The 27,735-nt window shown below is 34.2% G+C and overlaps 4 protein-coding genes across 7 annotated transcripts in view; 1 reads left to right on the top strand and 3 right to left on the bottom strand.

Moving 5' to 3' along the window:
• Positions 1 to 38: 38 nt before the first annotated feature.
• mRpL3 (mitochondrial ribosomal protein L3) lies at positions 39 to 2,365 on the bottom strand. Its single transcript, XM_029308474.2, has 7 exons — positions 2,197 to 2,365; positions 1,643 to 1,757; positions 1,240 to 1,479; positions 1,013 to 1,147; positions 777 to 937; positions 461 to 650; positions 39 to 325 (listed from the first exon to the last, which is right to left on the bottom strand). The coding sequence occupies exons 1-7, from the start codon at positions 2,256 to 2,258 to the stop codon at positions 89 to 91; spliced, it is 1,140 nt and encodes a 379-aa protein (XP_029164307.1). The 5' UTR covers positions 2,259 to 2,365; the 3' UTR covers positions 39 to 88.
• An 80-nt stretch (positions 2,366 to 2,445) lies between these two features.
• shv (DnaJ heat shock protein family member shriveled) lies at positions 2,446 to 5,151 on the top strand. Its single transcript, XM_029308475.2, has 5 exons — positions 2,446 to 2,577; positions 2,950 to 3,334; positions 3,410 to 3,678; positions 4,156 to 4,442; positions 4,522 to 5,151. Exons 1-5 carry the CDS (start codon positions 2,507 to 2,509, stop codon positions 4,584 to 4,586), a joined length of 1,077 nt encoding a protein of 358 aa, XP_029164308.2. The 5' UTR covers positions 2,446 to 2,506; the 3' UTR covers positions 4,587 to 5,151.
• Positions 5,152 to 5,426: 275 nt separating this feature from the next.
• Positions 5,427 to 16,197, bottom strand: LOC114935626 (uncharacterized). 2 transcript variants are annotated; one of them, XM_029308500.2, is made up of 6 exons: positions 15,720 to 16,197; positions 12,153 to 12,882; positions 9,748 to 11,223; positions 8,843 to 9,065; positions 7,921 to 8,218; positions 5,427 to 7,650 (listed from the first exon to the last, which is right to left on the bottom strand). In XM_029308500.2, the coding sequence occupies exons 3-6, from the start codon at positions 9,841 to 9,843 to the stop codon at positions 6,138 to 6,140; spliced, it is 2,130 nt and encodes a 709-aa protein (XP_029164333.1). In that variant the 5' UTR covers positions 9,844 to 11,223; positions 12,153 to 12,882; positions 15,720 to 16,197; the 3' UTR covers positions 5,427 to 6,137. The 2 variants fall into 2 exon arrangements, with proteins under 2 accessions (XP_029164333.1, XP_029164334.1); XM_029308501.2 differs by lacking the exon at positions 15,720 to 16,197 and adding an exon at positions 14,227 to 14,293.
• Positions 16,198 to 17,484: 1,287 nt separating this feature from the next.
• Positions 17,485 to 27,735, bottom strand: part of salm (spalt major) — a 73,465-nt gene continuing 63,214 nt past the window's right edge. Inside the window, exons 3-8 of one of the 3 annotated variants that reach the window (XM_085481500.1) lie at positions 26,536 to 26,669; positions 25,289 to 25,579; positions 24,400 to 24,721; positions 23,660 to 23,808; positions 22,908 to 23,081; positions 17,485 to 22,559 (exon numbers count right to left, since the gene is read on the bottom strand). In XM_085481500.1, the coding sequence (XP_085337626.1) occupies positions 22,149 to 22,559; positions 22,908 to 23,081; positions 23,660 to 23,808; positions 24,400 to 24,721; positions 25,289 to 25,579; positions 26,536 to 26,669 (1,481 nt within the window). In that variant the 3' untranslated portion in view covers positions 17,485 to 22,148. The remainder of the gene's footprint in view (positions 22,560 to 22,907; positions 23,082 to 23,659; positions 23,809 to 24,399; positions 24,722 to 25,288; positions 25,580 to 26,535; positions 26,670 to 27,735) is intronic. The other 2 variants (XM_085481501.1, XM_085481502.1) reach the window with 2 other exon arrangements.

Here is a 27,735-nt window from a genome sequence, read left to right on the forward strand (position 1 = left end):
AAACCATGTGAACTTCGTAAATAACAAATTATCTTAAATAAGAAATTTATGTATTTTTTTATTTAACATCGTACAGATATATACACAATTAAGATTCTTCTTTAAATTCTATCGTGGGATCTATAAATGGGTGTACTTCATCCGCATATAGTTCTTCCGGAAGCTCTTCAGCAATACTTGGTAAATATGTAGGGAAATGTGGCGCTGTTTTGTGTTTTCTCAAAGGAAGTATTGTATCGTAGATATGACAATAAGTGTTAAGTTCTCCAGGTATATTTTGTCCTTTGATCCAAATCACGTTATACTTTGTATTTATTCGTAAAATCTATATGAAATATACAATTGCATTATTAAAACAAAAATATAATTCTTATAAAACGTAAAAAACGGATGAGAGAACTTCTGTAAATTATAGATTAAATTTCGAAGATATTTATATATGTATTAGAGAAATTGTTACCTGTTGACCTTTTAGAACTCGCCACTTATTACCCATATGTCCAGGCAATTTAGTGCCAGGCATAACTCGAGCTTTAGCACCACCTGATCCAATATTTCCGGGTCTTCTATGCGTTTTAGTTACACCGTGACTGGCAGGCATCCCTTTGAAACCCCATCGTTTCATGACACCTTGAAATCCACGATCCACTCTAATGGAATTTATATATTTAAATTTTTTATGAATAAAATGTGCACTCGATGTTATTAGTTTAATTTTTCTTGCCATAAAGCAGCATATAATAACACAATATAATAACAAGTATAATGTTATTTACGTTTTTGCGCGGATATCGACGACTTCTCCAGGTTTAAAATGCGCAACAGTTAAAGGAGTTCCTGGTTGTAATGCTGCTTCTGGAGATATTATAAATCTCTTTAATATACGTTTCGGCATAACTCCTGTATCATTAAAAATACCATAATATTCTTTAGTAATCTGAAACATTAAATTTCATTATATTGCTAATTATGTGCAAAAAAATATATATTATATAATCTTCTAATTATGTACCTTTTGCGGATCTATATTTTCCGCTCCTACTACAAGACATCCTCGTCTGTGTTTTATTTGCAGAGGAGGTTTACGGCTTCTAACAGGATAAAATTTCTCTGGTGGCATATATTTTACTACTTCATTATCAACCACCTGAATAAAAATATAAAGAATATATGATAAGTTATACAGATACGTGAAAAATAAAAATAATGTTTATTGAAGATAAATACTACTCTATTAACCTGAAGTAATGTTGAGGTAACTTTTTTTCCATTTTTCAACCATAATGGATAAACTCCAATTTTTTTAGCGATTAAGCCAGTACGTTGCAAACCTGGTCTCCATTTTGTAATTGGTTCAATCGGATCTATTTTCAATGGAGAATTATTCATTCCATATTCAATATTAGTTGAACCATATTTGTCTTGAGTTACTTCTTTAAGAAACTCTTGATTATCTTTCGTTAGATTTTCATTGTAGTTCTATAAACAAGAATTTAATTATTATTTATTATATTATTTAAACATATATTACTTACTATAAAATTACTTTATATGATATATTATTTGAATCTTACATTAAAATAAAAATGTGACTTGTATACTAGTAATTATAAAACAAATAGTTTGTACACAAAAAACATACACTATGTTCGACTTTTGGGAGCCACTCTGGATGACGATATCTAGGTACATTATATCTATGTACAGTAAGTTTATGTCTTTCTCGCTTTGTGGAAGCAATCACATTGATACTGCAACTGCGTAAAAAAATAAAGATTTATATAAACCTGTTTTAGATGTAGGTGTTGTACATTTTCTATTTAGTTGAATATATGTAATAATAAACACATGAAACACTTCTTTTTTTAAATATCTATATCTGAATGCATTTTATATATTTATTTTTCGCATCATTGTAATTTAAACATTAAATGTAAATATTGATAAGTAACCTGTGCGATATAAGCAACCTTTTTAATCATTTGTCTTTTAAAATTAAGCATTGAAATAATTACTTTAGAAAGGTGTACCGTTTAATTCATATTTTTACGCATTTATTTGACAATATGTATGTTATATATTATTTTTCAAAGATACTTGAATGTATAAAAATATAATGTTACAGGCAGGACAAAAATGTATATGAGTAAGTGATAAAATCATTAATTAATGAAGTAACAATAAATTACGACGTACCTTGGTGCTAAAAATTTTTGAAATAATTGAAGTCCATTAAAAGTTTTCAGAAATAATGTCATTTTTGGGGTATAAAAGCGAAGATCTTTATCGTATAATATATAAATTTACATGCGTTTTTAGAGCCTTTAGATCATTGGGTCTATTTCGATGTCGATATGTAGCGAAAATATTTACTTGTGTAACAGCCTTGAGTACATTTATCGTACAATGGAAATATTACGTGAAACCTTTTCGCAGGAACCAATAAGGAACGCCCACGAGTCAAGCTTCGATTGTGTGTTCGGGTGTTTGTGAAACGTCTGCTAGGATGGCAGGGCTAAAGTTAAATTGGCTATTATTTATTAATTTAATATTATGTATTATATTATCCGTAGCTGGGTAAGTAAGAAAATCTTTATAGAAGAATATTTTTCCTTCGAAAGCGCATATTTTATTCGCAATCATTTTTTTAATATCATAGATAGTGTCATTAACCTATTTCTCTTCACTCGAGACTTGTTACTTAAATTTGTATTTGAATTATTAAACAATTGTACAATTTTTTAAATCAGATATAAACATAAAATTTTGCAAAAAAGTTCCCTCGTATTTCTCTAATTTTGATCTTTTAAAAATCAATACATTTTATATAATATTATTCCTATACAGCTACCATGAGAAAGTTCTTTCTTAATTATTTAAATAATAATAATATGCTAAAAACAATAGAGTTAATTATATTTATATATTATTTTATTTTTCTGCTTACAGGAGGGATTTTTATAAAATACTAGGTTTATCGCGTGGTGCCAGCACACATGAAGTAAAAAAGGCTTACAGACGATTAGCAAAAGAATTACATCCTGATAAGAATAAAGATGATCCGGATGCTTCCCAAAAATTTCAAGACCTGGGAGCGGCTTATGAAGTATTATCAGATCCTGAAAAGAGACGAACATATGACAAATGTGGAGAGGAATGTTTGAAAAAGGATGGCATGATGAACAACAATATGGATCCTTTTTCAAGTTTTTTCGGCGACTTTAATTTTGCTTTTGGTGGAGAGCCACAGCATCCTCAGGAAACTAAAGGTGCAAATGTTATAATGGAGTTGTATGTCACTTTAGAAGAATTATACAGTGGGAATTTTATTGAGGTAAAATTTTATAAATATGATACAACTCTTTTTTTGGAAAAAAATATAAACTTTTAATACTGCTCTATGTTTTAGATTACAAGAAATAAGCCTGTTATGAAGACGACAAAGGGTACCAGAAAATGCAATTGTAGACAAGAATTAGTTACTCGTTCTTTAGGAAGTGGCAGATTTCAAATGATACAACAACAAGTGTGTTCCGAATGTCCAAATGTTAAGCTAGTGAATGAGGAACGTATATTAGAAGTGGAAGTTGAACTAGGAATGCTAGATAATCAAGAAATTAAATTTACTGCTGAAGGGGAACCACATCTTGATGGAGATCCAGGAGATTTGATATTAAAGTAAACAGATATTTTTCTATATTTAAATCTTACAAATATACACAAATCAAAGGATATATAATCGCGAGAGGATGACTTTATATTTCAAAATAAATGGAGTTAACTTTTTTTGTATGGCTTAACAAACTTTGCTAAAGTTCTCACAGTTTTTATAAATATATATATATATATATGTATATACATCTCACTGCTTGTGTTTACTATCAGAATTAACTGTACTGTGGTATATACTGTATTCTATTATTTTTTTTATATTAACTGTCAATTTCTAACAAGGACGAATGTCGATCAAATGCATAAATATCTAATAGATATTCAAAGTCATTTATTTCGAAAATGGAAATTTAGATTGAAAAAAATGTATTCTATTATTCAATCTATTTTAGAGAGAGCTTAGATTATTCACTCTTTCTCTCAGTTGTATAACATTTTTTTATCTATCCTATACAAGTTTAATGTATAATATATTTTTTCCAGAATACAAACTCTACCTCATCCTATTTTTGAAAGAAGAGGCGACGATTTGTATACAAACATTACGATATCTTTGCAAGAAGCATTAGTAGGTTTTACAGTGGATATCAAGCATCTAGATGGTCATATGGTGACTGTTCAAAGGGACAAAATTACCAAGCATGGTACCCGTATTCGAAAGAAGAACGAAGGAATGCCTAATTATGATAATAATAATATTTATGGCTCCTTGTATATTACTTTCGATGTTTTATTTCCTGATAACGAATTTACAGAAGAACAGAAAGAAGGTGAGCCCAGATGTGCTATATTAACGTGTCTTAAAATTTTGTATTATTACATAAATTACAGTTATATTTTGTGTTTCAGACATAAAAAAGTTACTGCAAAAAAGTTCCGTGAACCGAATATACAATGGTATACATGGTAATTAAATATATTTAATGCAATGTACAAATGAATGTAATCTGTGAGTAAGTTGATTGGAATGTATGTCTTGATATATGTATGTTTGTATTAGAGAGAGGGAGAGGTTACTTGCTTCCTTATTAAAGAATATCAATTGGATTGTAATAATGTGAATACCACAGTTGGATAAATTGAATACACATTTCACATAAGTTTCGTCATCTCAGTATATCCATATATATGTGTATGTATATATATATATATATATATATATATGTTTTATCTAGATACAAAAGACTGGTTAAACCTATTTCTTGTTGTCAATTACTTAAATTCATATTAATGATAATTAAGTAATTTATTTAATAGTAAAATTTAAATTGTTATAGTTTATTTTTTGGCTCTGAATCATGTAACTGAAATGTGTGATCAAATTTTGCATTTAATATCACAAAATAAGAACGATAAAAAAAACGCATGGAGGAATTCCTTGCGTTATAACAAAAAAATTCTGAACCATCACTGAACGCGCACGAAGATAATGATTATAGTATCTCATGATAAAAATAATAAACGTGCGATATATTTATAGTTCATTTTTTTAATTCACATATATCTATGTAAATCGAAAATGTAAATTATTATAGTAAAATTATACTCGATTATTATAAAAAAAGGACATTAATATTATTTTTCCCGTAATCAGAGAATCCAAGAAAATCATCAGTCAGAAATAAATATATAAAATATAAAAATATATATTTCAATGTTACATAAAGTGTTTTCATTAGGAGCACATTAAAAATCATTAATAATTAATTTTATTGCCGCGTGGAAGAGAATGGTTTCGATGAAATACACTCATGAAGAGAGAATAGTAAAATATCTTTTATTTGTGTATAGAAACGGCGAATTTTTGTTTTGTCACTGAGAATTGTAGATCGCCGTAATAGGTCGTTACATATTGGTTTACAGATGATGTTGAAGGTGTTTAAGAAATTGATGTAACGTATGAGAGACAGTAGACATGACGAGTACAAATTCATTTTGACACAAATTAATAGCGGATGAGAGAAATGTATTTTTTTTCTCATCGAGCGTAAAATTATCTGACTTTATGACGTCATGAACAAGCAAGTAATAATATAAGAACCTGCAATGAGAAAAGAGATGCGGAGCGAGGTGATCGCCCGCGAACGCCTCGTTAGACAGTGCTACATCAATATTTGTAGATATCTATTATTGCGCATATGATATAAATTAATCAATAGTGTGGAAGAATAAATATGCGTAAATAAACATCAAGCTACGCTGAAATGCGTTCGTGATACACGATATAGAGTCTTACGAACACAGTGTTCTCGAGAATACAGACTTTGAGCGATACCTTCATCTCGATACAACAATATATTGTCCGTTTGTCATACATATAAATCACATAAGAGCGACAATGTTTTGCGAAATTAAATAGAGTTTGTCGCAAAACTCTCTCCTCAGCTGGAATAGTTTCTGTACAAAACCGCGTCTGATTAAATGATGAGATACAAAAGAGGTGATCGTTGTCATCAACGATGTGCCTAAAGACAATAACAGTAGAGACGCATGTTGAATTCGTCGACGCAAGCACTCTGGGTGCCGTAAGTGTTCAGTCTGCTGACCGAACCGACCAAATTGCGGGTGTTATCGTCCGTCTTGTAACGCACCGTACCCTCGAAGATCGCGTCACCAGGAGTGGTCTGTATAATCACTGTGTAATCCATCAACGTCGCGCCGTCAGTCTTGTCCAGCCATACCTTCGCGTCCTTGATCAGCTTCAGGTTCAACGTCGCGCACAGCGGATAGTTGCTCAGCATATCGTTCAGCTCCCTGACGAGGAACGACACGCTGTCTTGAAGGCCGGTGTCGTTCCAGGCGACGGTGTTGCTAGTGTGGCACATGCACCAGTGATTCGCTATGTGTGCCATGTCGCAGGTACGAATATCCGGCACCGGCAGGAACCAGCTGATGCCGCGTGAAATAGGAGACGCGGCCTGAGTTTTGATGCGTCTCTTGAGGAACGACTCGCGCAGAGTGTGTGGATTCAGGAGATCCGTCAAGGTCTCGTGAAGGTCGAAGGGCGTCGTCAGGCTGTGGCTGTTTCTGCGCAAGTTTCCCCAAGCTAGCGGAAATTTTTCCCGCCACCACCTCGGCAGCACGATGAAGACGAAAGGCAGACTGTCCTCGATCTTACCTTGATACGTTTGTCGAAAGTCGCCCCATCTCATCCCGTGATCGCTCATCACGATTAAGACAGTGTGATTCAGTAAATCTTCCCGCGACACGTATTCGATGAAATCGTGATAGGAGTCGTCGCCCAACTGCGGATATGTGAGATAATCATGAGTAAGACTGGCCTGCCAGATGAAGGCAAAGTAAAGCTCCGACGAGAACTCGATCATCATTTTACGAGTGTAATTCAGCATGCAGTCGAACATCTTTCTGGTACCGACACAGATATACGCGTTCAGCTTGTGGGTGTTGCCGATGTCCCTCTCGGCGCCGATGACATATGGTCTAAGATAATAATCCGTCGGTTGCTCCCGAAATCCCGACTTTAGATAATTAAATGTGGTCATATGGTACGCGTCCTCGGCTAATATCGTGCGATAACCGGCGGCGCTGAATTTCTTCCACAAGAGTGGACACTCGTCGAAGGTTTTGTCGGGTGTCTGCCAACACAGGTTCCGCAACTCGTCCTGATTCAGGCCGGTCAGTACCGGGACGAGATTCGGGTACGTGTTGTCGGCGACTTTGGTATAACCCAGCATCTCTATAGCGCCGAGGGACTGAAGCACCTTCGCGGTCTTTGGCATCATTCTGTGAAAGTTCATCCTGGAAACCGAATCAAGTCCGACGACGAGAACGCTGAGACGATCATTCAGGAGGGTGTCCGTATTCAGCACCTTCTTACATCTTTCCTCTACCTCAGGCTTGCGCGGTACAAAAGCGTAGTAATCCTTATATATCACTTGGTTGTTCCGGGAACATTCGACCTTCACGAATTCGGCGTTTACGGTGCAGGAATCTTGAAATGGATAGCATTGCGCGTATCTACAAATAATATGGAGATATCAAAATGTTTTCGTTTTTGCACATTTGGAACGATTGCATTAAATTTAACTAATTGAAATTAATTCTCTCTTTCTGTCTGTAGATATTTAAAAATCTAAAAAAAGAGTAATATGCGAAAAGATAATTTATTTATTCTGTTTTTGCGCAAGCGGATTAATAAATAAAATTTGTACACAAATCTTATCTAATCTAAAGTCATCGGTCAAAAAGGAAAAAGATATATGAATCTATTTTGTGCATAATACTTACGTAAGAGAATTATCGTTGTCTTTCGTTCTCCAGAACGGTTGCCAACAGCAACTGATGTTGCCCGGACCGTTGTAGAATTCGTCTCTTACCAGAGGATTAACGAACAACGCGGTGTTATTCGACTCAATTAACGGCAGAGAATTTCCGTATTCACACTCGAGCACTTCCTTAGTTATAAAATGTTGAGTTGCAGGATCGAAAGGATCCATCGCGGGTAACCGGCATCCTTTGTTGCGAACTAGAAAGCCACCACTGCCAATTGGCGTATAAACGTTCGATGATAACGTTACATATTTCTCTGTAAAAAAATGTCTCTAATTAGTAATTAAAATAAACGCACAAATGCATACGGGATTCGAATATAAATAAGACTTTTGCTCTAGTTTTTCAAAGAAAGATTTATGCAATATGACATTAATTCATTTTCTACTACTGATATTTTTATCATTTATTATTAAAAATATGTATATTGTATATTTAAATTTACATATCTTAATAATTATAAACTACAATTTTGTCAAAATAAAAGCGACTTGAAATAATTAAAATAGGATTTTGTCCATTTATATATATCTTATGAAATTTTTAGTCTGTTATTTTCGATTCTTTATTTAAAGACCTTTATAATACTTCAATATTTTTGCTAAAGAAAAATTAATCTTTAAAAAATCTTAATTTTCCTCAGAATTTTTTTATTTTTTAATTAATTTAATTTTCAAGTTTAGTTTTTTTAAGTTTTATATATTGAAAAAAATAGTTAATTAATTTTATGAAAAAAGTTATTATAAAAATGATATTATATTTACGTATAAAATCTTAGTGCATAATTTTTGCGATATGAAAAATCGTATTTTTATTCGACCACTCTTGCAACACTTTAGCAATAATAAATACAAGTTGATAGTGCTAATCTATTACTCACGCGTTACTACATCTGGAGTATTTGCTTTAGCCATTGCTCCAAAGCGGATAATCCGACCAGTGTTGTAGCTGTTGATAATGAGAAGCGACATTAACACAAAAACCAGTAGCGCAATTAGCCATCTTCGTTGCCGTAGGCCTCCCTTTTGTATCCTGGTCTTAATTAATGCTGTGGTTGATCCACACTCATTGTCGATGATCTTTTTGCCACTGCGAAACAGTGTCTGTCACAGAGAGAAAAATTGCTCTTGATATAATAAAATATATCATTCTAAATTATTGAAAGTGTTTTATCATTACATGCACAATGTATTAGCTAAGGGAATAATTTGAATAATATTCAAATAAAAATATATGAGAAAATTGACTTTTAAACTTCTTATAAGAACGCTGAATGGTTTATCTCGATACTGATTTTCCGAACAAATCAATATATCCGAACAAATTTATATATAAATTCCGAAAATAGTTCGACTAAACTTACTGTTATGAGAGACTATATATATATATATATATATATATGTATACATATTTGCAAATGTGATAAATTAAAATTAAACTTGTGTTGAATATGTTATAACTTTTCCACAATTTTGTCCAAGAATAATTAAACTTCAGAACTAATAAAATAAAACTAGAACGAGTTGCAGTTGTTCTGTGATCGTATTTGATTAAAAAAAAGAAATTTAATTTAATTTACTTACACCCTAATCTGTGCTATAAATAATATATATATATATATATATATATATATATATATTAATTTTATAAATAATATATTAATTTTTATTGCAACATATTAATAGTTCTAATTAAGTAGGTATATTAGAAAAATTATCGGCAAATAAAAATTTTTTTTATTTGCCGATAATTATATTTTTCGAGGAAATAAAAAAAAGGATTTACCTCTTTGAGAGATAGATGTTCGCGCATAACAAAGCGGTTGCGTTCATCAAACACTTTCGTATTCGCAAAGTAAAACTGCACTATCAGTACATGCATTATGTCCAGTGCATTCGTTTTTGTGATAAGATAGGACCGATATCATGATGATATCAACATGACATTTTAGGGATAATATTTGTGTAGCTTAAATTGGATCTCGCAAATGACTTAAAATATGCATATTATCTCGTTTACATAATATTACAAAAGGAGATTTAATTATATCCTCTTATGTATGCATTATTCTTCATCTGTCATTGCTGTATCGAAATTTTCTCAGATAGAACAGCGGCTTACGAGATAAAATTATATTGAGCAGAGTCTCTTGGTCCTTCTATTTTGTATCATTCTTCGCAAAGAGATCGAGTCTTTTTTATCGGTTCTTATCTTCGCATTGCTTCGTAGACATAATTATTAATCACGTAATTTGCATTAAAAAGCGTCTTGAACAAACGAATCGAATGTACATAGAGCAATTATTTATTTATTTGGAAGTTAGCCCGTAATGGTATACCGGAACGCAAAAATGCGCAAATTGATGTCTATATTCAAGTATCAAAGCGGAGTCTTTCGCTTAATGATTGTCCATAAGTCTATATAGATCTATGTAAATGTAATGAGCTGAAGAGATCGGCAAGAAACTGTCTCCTTCTTTATTCCTTTAAACTCCCTCGGTCATATTAAACTCACGTTTCTTCTACGAGGTCGTGATATGTTCGTGTGGTCCATGAATTTTCTGCTGATGATGATTACGAGATAGTCATGAAATAATTTTGCGATTCAGCCTCTTTTAGTCGTAACACAGATCTGGAAGACTTCTGAAACATTGACTGCGAATCACCATTGTCATTCTGTGTTGGCAATACATATATATATATATGTATGACAATACACACACACACACACATATATATATATGTGTGTATGTATATATATAACAAATCGTACGCAACGTTTAAGGGGCGTTTCGCTTTAATCACGACGATTCGTTCCTATTTCTTGATTCGGCACGTGTGCTACGAACGATAAGTCTCGCTATTAGGCTGCTCTTCTCCCAGATGAATTATTCTGATTCCTGTTTATTATTCAAATCGATTATCACAAGCTACATCGATCGAACTTTTTCCTCAGAACTTTTCTTTTTTAGTAATATCGATTTTTCCGTCGATATGTGTAATTAATTAAGTAATTAAAAATGGCCGTTCGTAGGCAGATATCAGTTTGTATATAACGATGATAATTAATTAACTAATTGCAGCGCAATGGATTATTCACGCGATAGTCTACGGATAGAGCCTTGATATCAGCTGTTTTCTGTCATTTTTTTTCTAGCGTATCTCCATGTAGCATCTTATTCATTTTCTCTCTACATCTACTTGGTATTATATATTATGTTTGACAACGTACGCAGGGGACGTATATCCACTTATTGTATTCCTGAAACAATCAATGACACAGTTAATCGTGTTATATTCTAGACATGTGTTCCTTTTATGGCGGATGATAGAATTACAAATAATTTTCTGATATATGAATATAATACTTCATATGGAACACTCAATAATTACTATATCGTATAAGTATTTTATCTACGAATTCTTAAACTAATTTAAAATCGATCTTTACAAATTGCAAGTAATTAAATCATTATTATATATTTAATTTTAGATGACCAATTCAACATAGAGAACTTTAATTTTGAATTTAATTTAATTTTATTACAATTATATTTCTTTATTACATATTTATTGTTTATATAAAAATTGTTTATTGTTTATATAAAAAAGTGTGTGAAAAAATGAATGGTATTAAAATCATTATTTTTATACGCTAAGGAGAAGAATCTATTCTATATTGAGACGAAAAGATTCATAAATAAAACTTTATTATTGGTTACTTCTGAAAGTTTTGCATCTACGTCAATGACGGATATAAATTGTGTTTTATTTTAAATATCTATTTTATTTTGAGGTACTCGAAGTCTAGAACTTCAATCTCTTTTTCTAAATGATAAATATTCGCTCGTCTATATTAAGCAATGCATTCTAAAAATTGGTAATAATTATAAAGTCGGATCTTATTTATAACAAATAAATGGAGAAGAATATATTTTTCTAAAAATTCTGGAGATATTTTATCGGTGAATTATCCATTTAACATTGACTCATTCTTTTTCATTCTATTTTATAAAATAAGATTAATGTATATGCAATTTCTTTTGTACTAGAATTTTAGTGCAATTTATTTATTAATTTATTTTTTCACACTTTTTCCAATAAATAAATATTATATTATATTACGTAATTCAACAAAATAAAATCAAGAATCAAGATTGTCGGGTGGAATCTGAAGTAAGATATACATACATTCGGTCCAGCCTTGCATCTTCGCGCATGTGAACTTGAATAAGGAGTGAAACCCTCAAACAGCTGTTTTTACGTATCCACTGTAGTTTTTGCGGATAGAACACGCGGTATAACCGAGTATAATGTATCATTTAAAAATTATAATGATCATTCTTTCAGAAAGGCAACACCGAGATAGCAAGCTCTAAGATCTCCTCTCATAATACAATATAATTTCAAGTTCCAAAAGGCAAAAGGCAAGATCTCCGTCTGCGTTAAATATCTACGTTATCCTTCAGCCGATACCCTTCGATCGCATTTCAGTTCAGGTAGAATCCGAAGAACCCTCGGCGGAAGAGGAATTCAATCGGATGCAGACTCTCCTTTTGGCTACTTGGAAGAAAAAAGAGTGCAAGGATCGGCTACCGCTCCGTCAATCTCTCCCCCATCGTCATCTCTGGCGCCTCATCTCCGGCACTTCCGGTCCGTCATCGGCGCGCGTTAGGGTAGAAAGGAGCGTTCGACACCGCCGGATCTCCTCGGAGATGATCTCCCCCACGACAGGCGTTGCCGCGAGCAGGGATTCCACCGAAAGTGCGTGCGGGTGCCGCGACCGGCCGAGACTGGGCGAGACGCGATGAGACGAGAAGGAGGTCCAGGAGGTCCCTCGTTCCGGTCGATAGCGAAGCGCGCGCGCGCTTCTCCGGCGACAGGCGAGTCTGAAGACCAGCGCGCACGTTGAGAGAATAATCTGCGAACGAAAAATTTAACAAAATTATTTTCTACCCTTTTGCGATACGAAGAGGACACGATATATGTTATAGCAATGTTTAAGGAATTGTTTATTGCATTCATTTGAATTTAAAACATTTATTTATAATGATATATTGAAAAAAAAAAACTGGTTAACTTTTGACTAAACCTTTCAACTAAATATTATTTTGGTAATTGAATATATAAAAAGTATTTAAATTAATATTAAATCTAATAAAATGTATATTTGTTATAAATACTAGTATATGTTTAATTAACAAAATAGTAATTTAGTTGAAAGGTTTAATCAAGTTAACAATTTTTTTTTCTCAGTACGTATGTCATTTCTAATTTTCTCTTAGAATTTACCCTGAAAATCGTGGTTATCGTGGGACAATATAAGAATTTTATAAGAGTTTCTCTGATTAATATTTATCACAATAAAAAATATTAATATATGTACATACCTAGGAAAAATTATTATGTACATAGTAAAATTAATAGAACATATTTTATATGGTATTGTGGTAGATATTTTAATATTTTTATAGTAGTAAATATTAAATCAGAAAAATTGTTATAAAATTCTTTTAATACCATATTGTCCCACGATTACCATGATGTTCAGGGTAACTTCTATGAGAAAATTCTCGCTGTACATACGCGTCTATATATGTATATATATGTATATATGTTATGTGCTAATTCATACTTTTCTACAATCTCACTTTTCTCCCTATGCACGTGCCTCCCGATTTTACATAAGGCGCACGCAAAATCAATATTAAGGCAATATCTTGCTTTTTTCATTCTCCAACCGTAATTACGGGGTTGTTAAGAAAGAAGGGGCATTTGAAATTGTCTTTAAAATAGAAAATATTATTCTTGACACAGCCCTCTTATAAAAATTATTAGAATAAATACAATCTTAAACAAAATTTGCTTAGGCTTAGTACTTATCAAGCTTTAGAAGATATATTATTCTCTTTCACTTCAAAGAAAAAATAATAAATGAGATTTTACACTTTTACTGTTGGAGTTAATAATGTAAGATAATGGCTTTAATCTGTAAATATTGCTATTTACATTTTTTATTTTATGACTTCTTCATGTAATTTTTCATATTATTTTATTAACTATTCGAATAAAATTCAACACAAAAAATTTGAATTTAAATTTTAACAAAAAACTGATTGCCTCATCGAAAATTGAATAACTCGAATAATTCAATCATGAAAAAAATTCTAGCAAAAATATTTATTGTAAACTGGAGTAATCAATTTTATTTGCCCTTTTTGGCGTTGCCTATTTTTTTATTATTTTATTTTATATAGAACTATACCTTCACGTTCAAAATATTTCAACAATGTAAAGCTTTGTGTTGTTTCTGCCACCAGAAAATTTCAAACACTACTGTGCGGCTCGATTATTGTCTACATCTCGTTTTTCTTTAGAGCCAATTTATGATTGTCGTTTATCGACGATTGACGTGGCCAGCATTGCTGTCGCGATATCTATGCGTTATTTTTACATAATGAGAGGCAGAAAATTAGAATTATATATTATTAAGTAAATTTTTTCTTAAGGTAAAAAAATAAAATAATTATATAAAAAATTGCTTACATAATTATATAAAATGCAGTTCAAGGAAATATATATACTACATATATATACTACATATATATATATATATACTACAATAAAGAGTATTGTACCCATAAAAGTACCGTTTCATTATAACTGTCGATAGATGAATCGAAAGCAATTAAAAACGACCAACCAGCAAGCGATTTGATAATGTTTTGATGTTAATTGTAAGCAGTGTAAAACTTCTAATTTTTAGTTTCATGTAGAGAGATAAAGTTGAAAACCTAACGCAATCCGATATAAGTTTATAGAATAAATATGCAAATTAATATATAGTTGCATAAAAATGATATAGTTATGCATAAAAAGATAAATTATTATAAATTAAAAATAATATATAAGTTAACTCTTTTACACATTTTTTATTTAGACTGTTAATGTCAAATATATTAGAATTATATCTGATTGGTGTTCTAAAAAAATCTGCACACATAATATATATGTAGTAAAATATATATATGTTAATATTATTTTTTTAAATATATAAAACTAAAAAGATATGTACATATATTGACAAATGATATGACTCAATATGTGAATACTTTTATGTTATCTTTTTTTATATATTTAGTTACATTGATATATACGTACCACCAATAAAATTTACATTAACTGATAAAACTTGCTTATAAAAATTTATAATAGTGAAGGTCAAAATTATATAAAACACGTTGACGATAATAATATTTATATATGCTTTTAATATATATGTATAAACACAGATAAGAAAAATAAAAGACAAAATAATTTAGAGAAATTAAAAAGTAATATTATCATCGAATGAAACTTTTTTCAGATAAAAAATTATTAAAAAAATAAAAAAAGAAAATATATATATATATACATTTTATATTTTTATCAAAGTAACTGATAAATTTGTAAATTATATTATTAACAAACGCTAAATGATAATATATGATACAGAAACTAAATTGTTATACCGACAAAAATATTACCTCACGTAGGTTAAAATGATTTGATATCTTGTTCTCTCGTACATAGAGGGACCGAATTTTAATTTATAAATTTGTGTTTTATATAAACACAAATATACGATAAAATATTGTATAAATGTCCTATATTGAGTTTATTTTAATTGACACGATGTCCGCTCAACTTAGACGTCATATATTTTTTTATCAATAAATTTTTATATCAATAAATAATAAAAGAAATAATTCCACTCACAATTTAATTAATTCGACTATTAATTCTTCATCTTCTCTGATCTCTCCGAATTTCTCGCCGGCTCCATTTTGCCTGTAGAAAACCAACTATCTGTGTCGCGAATTGTCCCTCGTAGAAGAAGCTTCGAACACTTGCACTCGCGTGATTTTTTTATTCGCGGCGACGTCTGGCTTTACATAATTTTAATTCATCGAAAAAAAACTCGAGAGCTTATTCGCGCACGAATAAAACTGATGTGTTTTGTTTTCGTATCGCTGTTTTCTTCAAGATCACTTGAGGAGGGCCTCGTCGAACGATGCGACTTATCAGAAGTCGTCGATATTCCCGAAAACATACTTCTCTATATATTTTATTATTATATTTCACGTGCGCACCAATTTTCGCACTTTCGTTGCAACGTTTAATAAACGGCGTAAAGAGACACTAATAAATATTCTCACCCTCACATACTTTCGCGGATGATCAGCGATGAACCTGTTGATCGTGACCAATGCGAAAGCAGCATTCTAGATTGTGTTTGAAAATATATTTATCTAGGGTGAAGCGCCCGATTGACCAATCAGAGCGAAGAGATCCTTCGTTTCCTATTGGTGGACAAAAATATGGTCGACCAATCGGAGACCTAGGTGAATATATTTCCGAACACAATCTAGAATGCTGCTGCCCTCTGGTGCACTTTAAATTGTTCATGTTCAACATTCGTGTGATCATCCGTGCCGGTCCGCGAAAGTACGCGAGTGTAAATATATTAATTACTAGATCTTTACGTCGATAATTATCACATAAATATCTGATCGCGTCGCGTGTACAGACACGTGAATTCGTGAATTCGTGATCGCGATCGCAGGCGCGAAATTGATCTCGTTGGCCGCGAATCTCGCTCACCGCTCGTTCTCTCGCAAGCGCGCTGTCACGTGACGCGTGACGTCACAGCTCCGACTCGAGTCCCGCCAAAAGTTCGCGCGCGCGAGTTTACGAGGACGGATCGCGAGAATTACCGGGCGCTTTTGACGCGAAAATTTCCGGAGTTTTTCGACGTTGTCGAGCGGATTCTAAGCGGGCGATTGCGCATTTCCGGTCGTAGTTTCCAGTTCGGGAATATCGGCGACTTCCGAGTGCATCGCGGGGAAGTCGTCTTCGTCGTTCAATGAGGTCTCGAAAGTGGTCTTGAATAAAGCGGCGACGCGAAAACGGAGCATCGGTCGCGCGCGAATATGCTCTCGCGATTCTCGTGTTTTGCCAAAACATGTCGAAAATGTGATAGCTAAAATCCAGGCGTCGCCGCGCGTCGCGAACGAAAAAAGTAACGCGAGTGCAAGTGTTTCGAAGCTTCTACGAGAGGAGGAGGAGGCCTGGGGCGGTATCGGGCAACGGCGGAACAATTACATGGTAATTTATTTATTATTACTGTTTTTCACTATTAAAAATTTAATGTAAATAATTATTTTATTTTATTTTTTGAAATATTAATTATTTAATGAATATTTAATTATTAAATATTATAATTTAATTATTAATTATATAATTATATAATTTATTTATTATTATAAATTTCACTATTTAATTTTCATGTATTTATAATTTACAGCTTACGACTCCTCTGCTGCGCATCATATCGGTGAGTCTCATTAATTTTTTTTACTTAAATTTCAGGTAATAATTAAGTATGTGTGAAAATTAATAATCTCCGATTTTACCAAATATTGCGTAAAATACACATAATATATATATATAAGAAAGCACCTGTATGATTTAAATTTCACCATTTCGTCGTCATAATAATGGTTTATTGTTGAAGTGATATAGTTATAATGATCCGTAACGTATTTAACTACAATGATAGGTCTTTTACTCTAATACAGTCGTGTTTATACATGGATTATACAATATTTACAGTAACTCAGGATCGTACAAGCAATATCTTCTCTTTCGGACAATGTCACAGGGCGTGTCACGCCAGGCCGATGGTTAATCGGGATAATTTTTCATTCGCACTCGTGTAAAGTATTTATACGGCGTACATACGAGACACATGTGTTTGTGTTTTGCCTCTCTTAAATGCATGTCGATCGCGTTACATTACGAAAATTTTGGTAATACACTTAAGATGTTATTACATCGACTGTTCGGTACGCTAATACTCACTTTACTATATTTATGGACCATTTATTCGCCACGCACATTCGCTATTTACAAATACAATTTTATTCACGACGCTCGCGAAAGGCCGAGCCTTTTTGACACTCTTTTTTCGAAAAAAAAAAGACAGGAATATTACATTTCTGTTTCGCAGAAATTTTTGCATTATCTTACGTATACCGGCGTGTATAATCGTCACGAAACATAAAGCGATGATTACGCAAATTTTCTCCTCGAAAAATTATTTCGTCCTTCTTTTCCCTTTTTAGGATTTGTAGATTATTACGACGGAAAAATGCGTACATTATTTTTTGTCATATTATTTCGAAGTATACAAATTCATAAAAAGTTATCTACGACGCTGTAAAATAACTAGGGGATTGAATGGCAAGTTAAAAATTAAGGGGTCAATATAAGATCGATCGTCGAAATGTTTGATAATAATATTCACACATCGAACTTGCACTTCTCTTCTCTCGATATACGAATAATTTACATCGTTGCTATTAAGTAATCACTTTTACACATCGAAGACGAATATTATATATCCGGCGATATATTTCTTTGTTTTCTCTAGTACGTGTTCTTCTCTTTCGAACGTAAAAATATAATCTGGTTTGATAAGTACAAAACGTGTCGATATGCTTCGATGCGTTAAGTTCAAGTCGTTCTTTACATATTCTTGGTCGAGTTAAAAGCTACCTCGACAATTACGAAATTTGCAAATATTATCTCGGTATTATTTTCCGCGTATGGACGACCACATATTGCGCACTAGTGATAAACACAGCTATTAGCAATTTTTTTTGATTTTCAGCAGAGGCGATATATCCACCGGAAGAAATTGTACGGTAGATATTGTAAGTCTCGTCTCGAGTGGCGTTATTTTTTTTCTTATTTTTTTTTGTAAACGTTACGCAGCGAGAGAGACGCTTAATCGATGCAAAAAGTTAATCGACGAATCCTTTTCTGGGATTCTCTTTGTCACTAATGAGAAAAATCAGATAAAATATTCTATCGTGACAAAGTATTCACTGTATGTTCAGTTGCACAATGTAACTATGTAATATTTCGTTTCGAACTACAGATAGGCTGGCTTTTTTTCGTCTTAAAAAGGATGACATACATAGAAGCCGTTACACGAGTATTAATTTATATATGTACATATACATATAGGGATTACACGTAAAACTCTATCCCATGTCAGTCATACTGTGACGATCACGATATCATTTGATATACACGCAGATCTCCCACGAATTTCAGAGACGAGTATAAAATATCTAGATGACTACGGTTTTACAGAAAAGATTTGTTCGAAAATAAAATTGATTTAGCGCGCTTGAAATGATATAAGTATGATAATTCCTTTTTAACGAATGTATGTATATATATAAAATTATGTTACATTTTCTTTCGAACATATTTATAAATTTGATTATTCGTTTTCATACAATATAATACTTGATCATACAACATCAAAGCTTTTAAAATATAAAATTTTATAAGGAATGAAATTTGTATGCAAAAGTTTTCGTATTTTTTTGCATTTTTAAATGCATGGAGAGAATAATTTTGAAATTCGGAAATTAACAAAAACCGTATAATCTTTTTGCATCTCTATATTTGATGATATCCTATCTTTATAAGAAAAAAAATATTTGTTTCGTGTGTTACATGCACTTTTATTACACACATTTTGGTATTACTTACTGCAAAGAATTACATTCTTTACGCGGATTTACATTCTTTATACGGTAGATGTACATAGATGAATAGATAGATATCGGAATCGAAAGTCCACGCGCGCGAAAGAAGTGAATAATAAATAAATTATAAATTAGTATACATGTGTGTTGCAAATGTATGGTATATACGTTTCATTGGCGATGCTTCGATCGTTCGATAATCGATTTAGTATATAACGATATAGATGAGATAATAGATTTATACTAGTATATCAAGTTACTACTGACTATTTGCAGCGTGTTGACGTCTGATAAAAGAGTTGAATACGCGCAATCAATAATGTAAAAAATGCTTTGTTACGTATATATACATACATCATACCGTTCAAGTGTGTCGAATGTCGTAGTAATGTATCAATATTTTACTTACATGACATATCTACTAAAAAATCACAGATAAAAGATTAATAATTAAAATTCTTCTATAAATTATTATTATATATAATATAAAAATCATAATTAACTTTTTTATATAATATAATTACATTCACATAAAAAAAATATATTAAAACATAGCCAATGATAGTCTCTCATATTTATATATATATATTAATAAATTTGTCTCGCGAATTATATTAGCAAAATTAAAGAATAACAAAAAATAACCGAGGTTCTTTTTTGAAAGTTTTCGCAGATTTTAGAAAAGCATTTTGCGTTTGACGCCAATTGCGATTTCTCTTTCTCTTTCTTCTTCGTAAAAATGAATAACATTATATAGACGATATTAAATATTACGAGGGAGGGCGATGCACGGTACAATTATATTTACAACGACAACGCAAACATCGCCGATGACGTACAGTGAAGGATGGACATCTAATTAGTAATAGTACTAAGTGTTATTAATTAGTCACACTTGGCTCTCGAGGGGCTCTCGCAGACACTCGCGACACACCGCATGTCGTATCTCCTACATACGCATGTATGTGTGTGTATGTGTGTGTGTAAACGTGTAATAAATTTATATTATCGTTATTATAATACTATGATACAAGATATAAGTACATTGGTTTAGTGATTGCAGGCTGCTCCTCTCATATCACAGCGAGGGGCGCTGCCGGGCCCGCCTCCTAAATTATACCTACATTCTATCGTTTTCGCATTTGTTCTGTTCCAATTTCTCTTTTCTATCAAACACGCACGTATATAGAGTAAACGGAAGCAACACATATACAATCGCGCATGTATATAACTCGCACAATTCACACACACACACTCTCTCTCTCTCTGTCTCTCTCTCTCTCTCTCTCTCTCTCTCTCTCTCTCTCTGTCATACTTATATAATATTCCGCGTATGTATACATATATATATATATATATGTAAGTATATAATTATTTATATTTGTATTTATAATATATATAATTTTTATGTATGTATATATTTATAACGTAGCCTTAGATGACCCGGAGAGAGGTGACCATCGCTATCGCGAATGGACGGTCAAATTGTATCGGGAAAGAACCGTTAAGACGCGACGCCACGTGTCTTGCGGCTCCAATACGCTAAATGCTCGCCTTTCTCGCGAGTCGAGCTCAGTCTAGGCGCCGTGTCTAGCGCGGGAATTCCCCCCGAATCCCGTACGATGGGAATCGACGTCCAGATGCGTACATATATTCGTTAAATGGTACATACGTACCATTTTAAGCGTGACTCGATCGCGTATGCGCACGGGATTGATATCTAAGCGGAGCGTTTCGTCGCCCGCATCGATGACCGATGGGCGATGTGACATTCCGACTTGAATAAACGATAAACGCGATGACGCGATCGAATCACGCGAGTTCGGGAGTTGTTTTTTTTTTTTTTTTTTTTCGAATCGAGATGAGAAATTTTCGGTGTCCTAGCCTACTCGGAAAGCCGTATCGACGGATCGATCCGATTCATCTATCGACCCCTGCTTTATATGTATTAAGACTAGCGCGATAATAGGAACATGGTGTCTTCGTTTTGTAGATACTGAGACCACTTTATCTGTGTTAGGGATGAGATGATGGACGAGGGAAGGGACGTAGGGATATGTCGTGGTACTCGCGTACGTGAAGAAATACCAAGTAAATCGATTATCTCAGTCCTTAGAAGATTGTCCTCCGTTTTGAAATGCACGGAAACACCATATAGAAAAGATAGTCGCGTCGCATTGTGACCCCTCCGATCGGGATTCGCCGGGGATCACCGTCGCACGTGCGGAAACCGCTTTTTTCTGCCTCTACTCCCGGACGAGCCCGTTACATTTTTCACGGAAATCGCGTGGATGCTGAGGGAACCGCGATAGATCGACGGGGAAACTTTGGCCGATTGGGACGGAGGGACGGGGTCAAACTCGCTCGCAGTTATTAGTCATTAGCATTTGCTCACCGGGCGAGAAGAACCTTCTTTGTTCTTTCAAAATTGATCAGTCTGGAAGAATTCTCTCGCGAATCGAGGGTTCATACGCTCAGCCTCTTACTACCTCTTATTACTCGACGGAGATTCGGTCACCGTGATTAAACAGCCGCGTCTTCCTTCGTACGGCTAGATGGGAAGATATGTATTCGTTAAGTTTCACGCGGCTAATCCTTCTCCTCTCGCTGTCGGCGGCGGTAAGCGTGCAGCGGTGGGCGGCGTGGCGTCATTCTCGTTTCTGCTCGGTGTTTCTCGGTCGAAGTGATGTTGAAGAGCGTCGCCGGTCCAGGACGGCACGTTAACCGAGTTCTGATTACCGCCGTTGGACGACGGCGCGCCAGGCGAGTGAGCGGGCGATGGTGTTTGGAAGAGCATGGAGCCTGAAGGAATAGCGGACTTGCCGTCCACCAGGGGTCCGTTGCTGGTCGGTGCCATCGGCTGCTTGTCCAATGAGAAACCGGCCCCGCCGGCTCCGTACACCGAGCCGAATAAACTGGCCGCGTACTTGCCCGCGCTCAAGGAATGAGGTGGCAATCCGTTGTTACTTTGAATCACCGAGATCTCGTTCAGCTGTAAGTAATGCACGCCGTCTGGTTAAGTTTATTCGGAGAGAATTACCTATAAAAACGAAAATAGACAACCATCGTTAATTGCGGCTTCGGAGCAACCTCCGGCGATACTTTATTTCGTCTCTTTCGTATCATTAAATAAGTAAAGTTAGGCAACAAAGCATTCTTGTTTGCGCGAGATTAATATCGTGATAGGGCAAAAGCTCTCGTGACTTGTCGCAATACGAACTCGTCTCTCAGCGCACATTTCTAGGAAAATATCTATACAACTTTTACCTAGCTAATCTTTGCGTTGTATGCTAGCGGAGTAGCTATTTATTTCGAGCAATGTAAGCATTTACATATTTACCTTCTGCTGGACGCCGTTAAGGAATGGTGCGGGAAGATACGGGTAAAAAAGGTCCGGTCGTCGTTGCAGAAATTCCGAGTCCTTGGGTGTGATTGGCAGGGGAGGTAGATCCAATGACATTCGTCGACCTCGACGCGACGTTCCGTTGGTGAACATATGAGTGCCCATATGCACCTGCAGTAGAGAAACAAAAGAAGCTTGGTCAGAAGCTTGGTATTCGCGCATTGTAGTTGGTACACGGAGAGAATTTTCTCTTAGAATTTACCCTGAAAATCATGAGAAAGTCATTGGAAAAATTTTATAAGTTTCTCTGTGATTAATATTTACCAAAATAAAAAATATTAATATGTACATAGTATATTACATATATTTTATATCTTATTGTGGTAGATATTAATATTTTTATTATGGTAAATATTTAATCAGAGAAACTTTTACAACATTTTTCCAATACCATATTGTTCCACGATTACCATGATTTTCAGGGTAAATTCTAAGAGAAAATTCTCTCTGTGTAGTATTTTAATCGAGTGGGCGCTGATCTTTCATCGAGCTCGAGCGACTTGCAATGTCTACGCGTTTTTGGCGTTAGTAGAAGCGATAGCGGCTCTAGCTGGTGTTAGTAAATATTATCGGGAGTTTATAGAAGAGTGAAAGAGAGAAAGAGAAAAACAGAAAGAGAGAGAGAGAGAGAGAGATAGAGAGACTCAGACTTCCGATGGCAATTATGTAGAGGAATTAATGTATTATACCTTGAGATTGCCTTTGGTGGTGAACGCTTTCTGGCAGACGGTGCATCGGAACGGTTTGTCGCCAGTGTGGGTTCTCATATGGATCTGGAGCGCCGAAGACGAGGAGAAATTCTTATTGCAAATCTGGCACAAGTGCTTGCTCGGCACGCCTGCAAATACACATAACGGTTTCGCTAAACTGACCCTGACTTCGTGATGAAAATATGCGATGATGATGGTTTAAGGATCGTTCTTTGCGTTTCGTCAAAGTCTGAGGCTACAGATTAGTGGAAACTATACAAGTGCGGCATATAATCAGACTTAGCGGTTTCTTTGCAAGCTTTGCCTCGTGCTAATATTTCAATAATATTTTCACATACGACATAGAAGTATCGGACGTGAAAATACGAAATACCACCGCAATGTACTTGAAGTTCATAGTATTAAACAATAAAGAAACGAAGAAAAAATCTACGTAATCCTTCCACCAACATATACATACAGAAACATTGAGACACGTATAGAGATAAACTGACGGACAAGGAAATATAAGGAAAACTAGAAGCGTATGCGAAGCAGCAGTAGCAGTCTCAGGGTACTTCAAACTATAGTCTCGACTAACGAGAGGTGGAGAGAGCCGCCAATTGCGATTAACAATAAGATCGAGTCGGCCGAGCGAAGCTGAATTCGTGTGACGCTCGATGAAGAAGCACATTGAGTCTTATTCCTTGTATATAAAAGCTAGCGAACGCTGTACTTACTGGTTGGTCTCTTTGGTGCCGGCAGATCCCCTTCCGGCGGGGATCTCTTCACTGGTATCGCGGACTCGATTGACGTAGGTGGCATCGGTGGGGGTGGTGGTGGTGGTGGAGGCGGGGGTGGTAGGCTAGAATCATCGGGGCACATCGGGCTCCTGGAAGTTTCGTGATCCTGACATTGTTGTTGTTGTTGTTGCTGCTGCTGTTGCTGCTGCTGCTGCTGTTGTTGTTGTTGCTGCTGCTGCTGCTGTGGCTTTGCATCGCTGAATAGATGCGGCGGCATATCGCGAATCTTATGAGTCAACATGTGCTGCTTCATATTACCCTACGCATCACAAAACACGTTCTTTTGTATTTAATTCAGTTAGTTGACGGCGGTCCCTAAAAAGAAAGCAAAAGAGCTAGAAAGAGAGAGAGAGAGGGAGAGAAGAGAGAGAAAGGAACAATCGTAGCATTGTTATTCATGTGTAGCATTTATATATAACGTATTAGCGATGCGCGAATACTGCGTTTAAGTTAATTGCCATATAGGTGTACATACATTAAGCCCTTTATCAAGCTTTCATTTTATAAATGTCTGAGAAAGATCTATCTCGCATCGTGTTATTTCTATTCGTTTTATTAAGAGTTTTAACACATAACTTAGGTATAACTTTATTATATAATCTAATAAAGTGTTATTGCGCGAACATACGCACATATTATTTAATCTCCTCGATGCAAGTAATTACATATATTTAATTATGACTTCCTTCGAGCGAATTATCGAGCTACGAGCAGGTTGTTCAGTTGAAGATCACGGATATATGATTATTCGCGAACAGGTATAAATTGCAACTTTCGGCGTACGAGATAGCAAGACGAGTACATGTACGCTCGCTTAGGCTCTTACCAGGAAGACGTGGTCCGAGGGTAGAAGTCCGAGGGCGGGTGGCATCAGCGGGGGCAGGCGGACGGCAGGATAAACAGACGTCAGCCTTCGCCCCCCTCCTGCTCCTGTCCGCCCCCGGTTCTTCCGTTCCTCAGGCCGCCGCCGCCTGCGTTTCGGTTTCTCACGATTTCCGGCGGTTTCCGATCTCGCCGGGTACGAGCGGTATTGGGGATTGGGTTGTGGGGGGATCGGACCCTTCGCGGCGAAGGGTTGCTCCGCGCAGGAACATACTTGCTGACCGGAATCGTCGTTCTGAAAGTATAGCAGAACAGACGAGAAGAGTATAGAAGTGATAATCGTGTGTGCGGGCTTTTTGTGCGAAGAATGTGCAATGTTTTTTTCTCTCTAACATTTCATTAATTGAGCCTTAATTAATCCTTAAGCATTAAGGCACGTCGTTGGTAGTATTGGGTCTGTGCATAAGTCCGTAGCGAAAATCGAATAAATTTCAAACGCAAAATTATCTTAAAAAGCGATCTTAATCAACTGTATATGTCCCATTCTGTTCGATGACTTTCTGCCATCTATCCACAAGCTTCATTATCCCTCGTTTGTAGAAGTCTTGAGATTTTTCTGCAAAGAAGTCTTCCAATTGCGAACGACATCTCACGGAATTTCGCTACGAACTTATGCACAGACCCAATAATATTGTATTATACATGTACAACACAAGTTTGGAAACACCTTACATTTTACAGTTGAACAATCGCATGGCAGCAATCTGTGTAGATTTTTTGTGTGAATATATATATAGTAAGATATAAGATGACGATGTAAAAATAATGTCATTTATTAATATCTTATGACATAATATATAGTCATAAAATAAATCTGCGTAGGTCGCTGCCAAGCGATTGTTTAACTGTAAAATGTAAGGTGTTTCCAAACTTGTGGAGGGTGCTGCATATGATATTTGATTTCTCTTTCAATATTTTTTAATAATTCCATACATTTTACGAGAATTTTATGCGATAAATCAAAATTCTATGAGGGTATCACATCACTCTACATTAATGCTTAAGAGTTAAATAAGATATAATATCGAGTTGATTAGGCCTGTCACAATCAGTGATTTCTTTCCACATGAACCACAGGGAATTGAGGAAACTTACAAGTGAAAAAAAGAGAGAGAAAGTGGGAGAAAGGACGAGAGATTATCAGTTCGCGACAATCGCTTTGAAAATAAAAAGCAGATTTAATTTAATTACCTTCGTGGAAAAACCTCGGTCGCATACAGTGCACTTGAAAGGTCGTTCCTTCGTATGACTCCGGTAATGTATCTCCAACGCGGATTGACATGCGAACGTCTTGTAGCAGAATTTACAAGTGGTGTTGCCACGTACTGTAACAGATCGTACCTTTTTATATTTTTGCTTCAGCTCTTCATATAGTGTACATATGTATATGTGTGTGCGTTTCTCACTGAAGATATTTTTTTACTCTAGTATAATTTTTATTCTACTCTATCTTTATTTGACAGCGATGGCCTGCGTTGTGCATTTTTTCATGATTGCCAATACGTATCTAATTATATCTAATATATACGTATCTCTAAAGTTATAAGAAGTTTAAAAAGAAATTAATGTACTGACATACAATATTAATTAGTTTATTATTTATGAATAATTACGAAAAATTAATTAAAAATAAAGTCAAAGTATCGAAGAGAATAATGGTAATAGAGGAGATGGAGATGAATACAGTTAATGCAAAATTACATCAAATAATTGATGAAAGATTTATTTCTTATATACATGTGTATGCGTATGTGTGTGTAGAGATGAGTTAATAAAAACAAAATGATAAAAATAAATTAATAATACATATATAGTAAAATTAATATAAGCTTCATAATTTTAATTTTAATAAATAATCAGAGGAATTTAAAAGAAACTACATCATAATAAGCCATTGCAACAAAAGTTGCAATAAATCAATTTATATTATGAAGAGCTGTTTAAGCTTATTGTTAATTAGAATATATGAATGAATAATGTTATTTATGATAAAAAATGAATTTAATGTTTAAAACATTAAATTAAAAAATTAATTTAGTGTTAAAACATTAAATTTTTAACTTTGGAAAAAAGGGGAAAGATAGTTGTGTTTCACAGCGCTTCATACTTTTAAGTGCAAAAGAGGTTTAGTTAAAAAGATATGTGATAGAATATTAAGCGTTTGCAAAAAATGATTATCTTCCTCGACATTTTTATGAAAATCTTAAATTGACTAAAGAGAATCTGTTATTAAAAAAAAACTCCAAAAAAAGTTTTATGAGTTGGTATTTTATTTTCTATGTATATAAATAATAATGCATAACACATTTGAGAATGAAAAACTACTAATTATACATATGCTCATAATTTGAAAATGAAATACTACACGATTACATATACGCACGCACGTAT

Source organism: Nylanderia fulva, unplaced genomic scaffold, assembly GCF_048542155.1.
Source record: "Nylanderia fulva isolate GAGA-0341 unplaced genomic scaffold, ASM4854215v1 Scaffold18, whole genome shotgun sequence".
NCBI lineage: Eukaryota > Metazoa > Arthropoda > Insecta > Hymenoptera > Formicidae > Nylanderia > Nylanderia fulva.

What these genes read in the sequence shown, in the direction of transcription:
- mRpL3 (XM_029308474.2), bottom strand. Translation starts at nt 2,258, where the DNA reads ATGACATTATTTCTGAAAACTTTTAATGGACTTCAATTATTTCAAAAA. An exon ending in TTACCTCAACATTACTTCAG is followed by an intron (nt 1,148 to 1,239) that starts GTTAATAGAGTA and finishes ATTTTTATTCAG; the next exon opens with GTGGTTGATAATGAAGTAGT. An exon ending in AAAATATAGATCCGCAAAAG is followed by an intron (nt 938 to 1,012) that starts GTACATAATTAG and finishes TTAATGTTTCAG; the next exon opens with ATTACTAAAGAATATTATGG.
- shv (XM_029308475.2), top strand. Translation starts at nt 2,507, where the DNA reads ATGGCAGGGCTAAAGTTAAATTGGCTATTATTTATTAATTTAATATTA. An exon ending in CCAGGAGATTTGATATTAAA is followed by an intron (nt 3,679 to 4,155) that starts GTAAACAGATAT and finishes TATTTTTTCCAG; the next exon opens with AATACAAACTCTACCTCATC. An exon ending in TACAGAAGAACAGAAAGAAG is followed by an intron (nt 4,443 to 4,521) that starts GTGAGCCCAGAT and finishes TTTGTGTTTCAG; the next exon opens with ACATAAAAAAGTTACTGCAA.
- LOC114935626 (XM_029308500.2), bottom strand. Translation starts at nt 9,843, where the DNA reads ATGCATGTACTGATAGTGCAGTTTTACTTTGCGAATACGAAAGTGTTT. An exon ending in AACATCTATCTCTCAAAGAG is followed by an intron (nt 9,066 to 9,747) that starts GTAAATCCTTTT and finishes TCTCTGTGACAG; the next exon opens with ACACTGTTTCGCAGTGGCAA. An exon ending in TACTCCAGATGTAGTAACGC is followed by an intron (nt 8,219 to 8,842) that starts GTGAGTAATAGA and finishes ATTTTTTTACAG; the next exon opens with AGAAATATGTAACGTTATCA.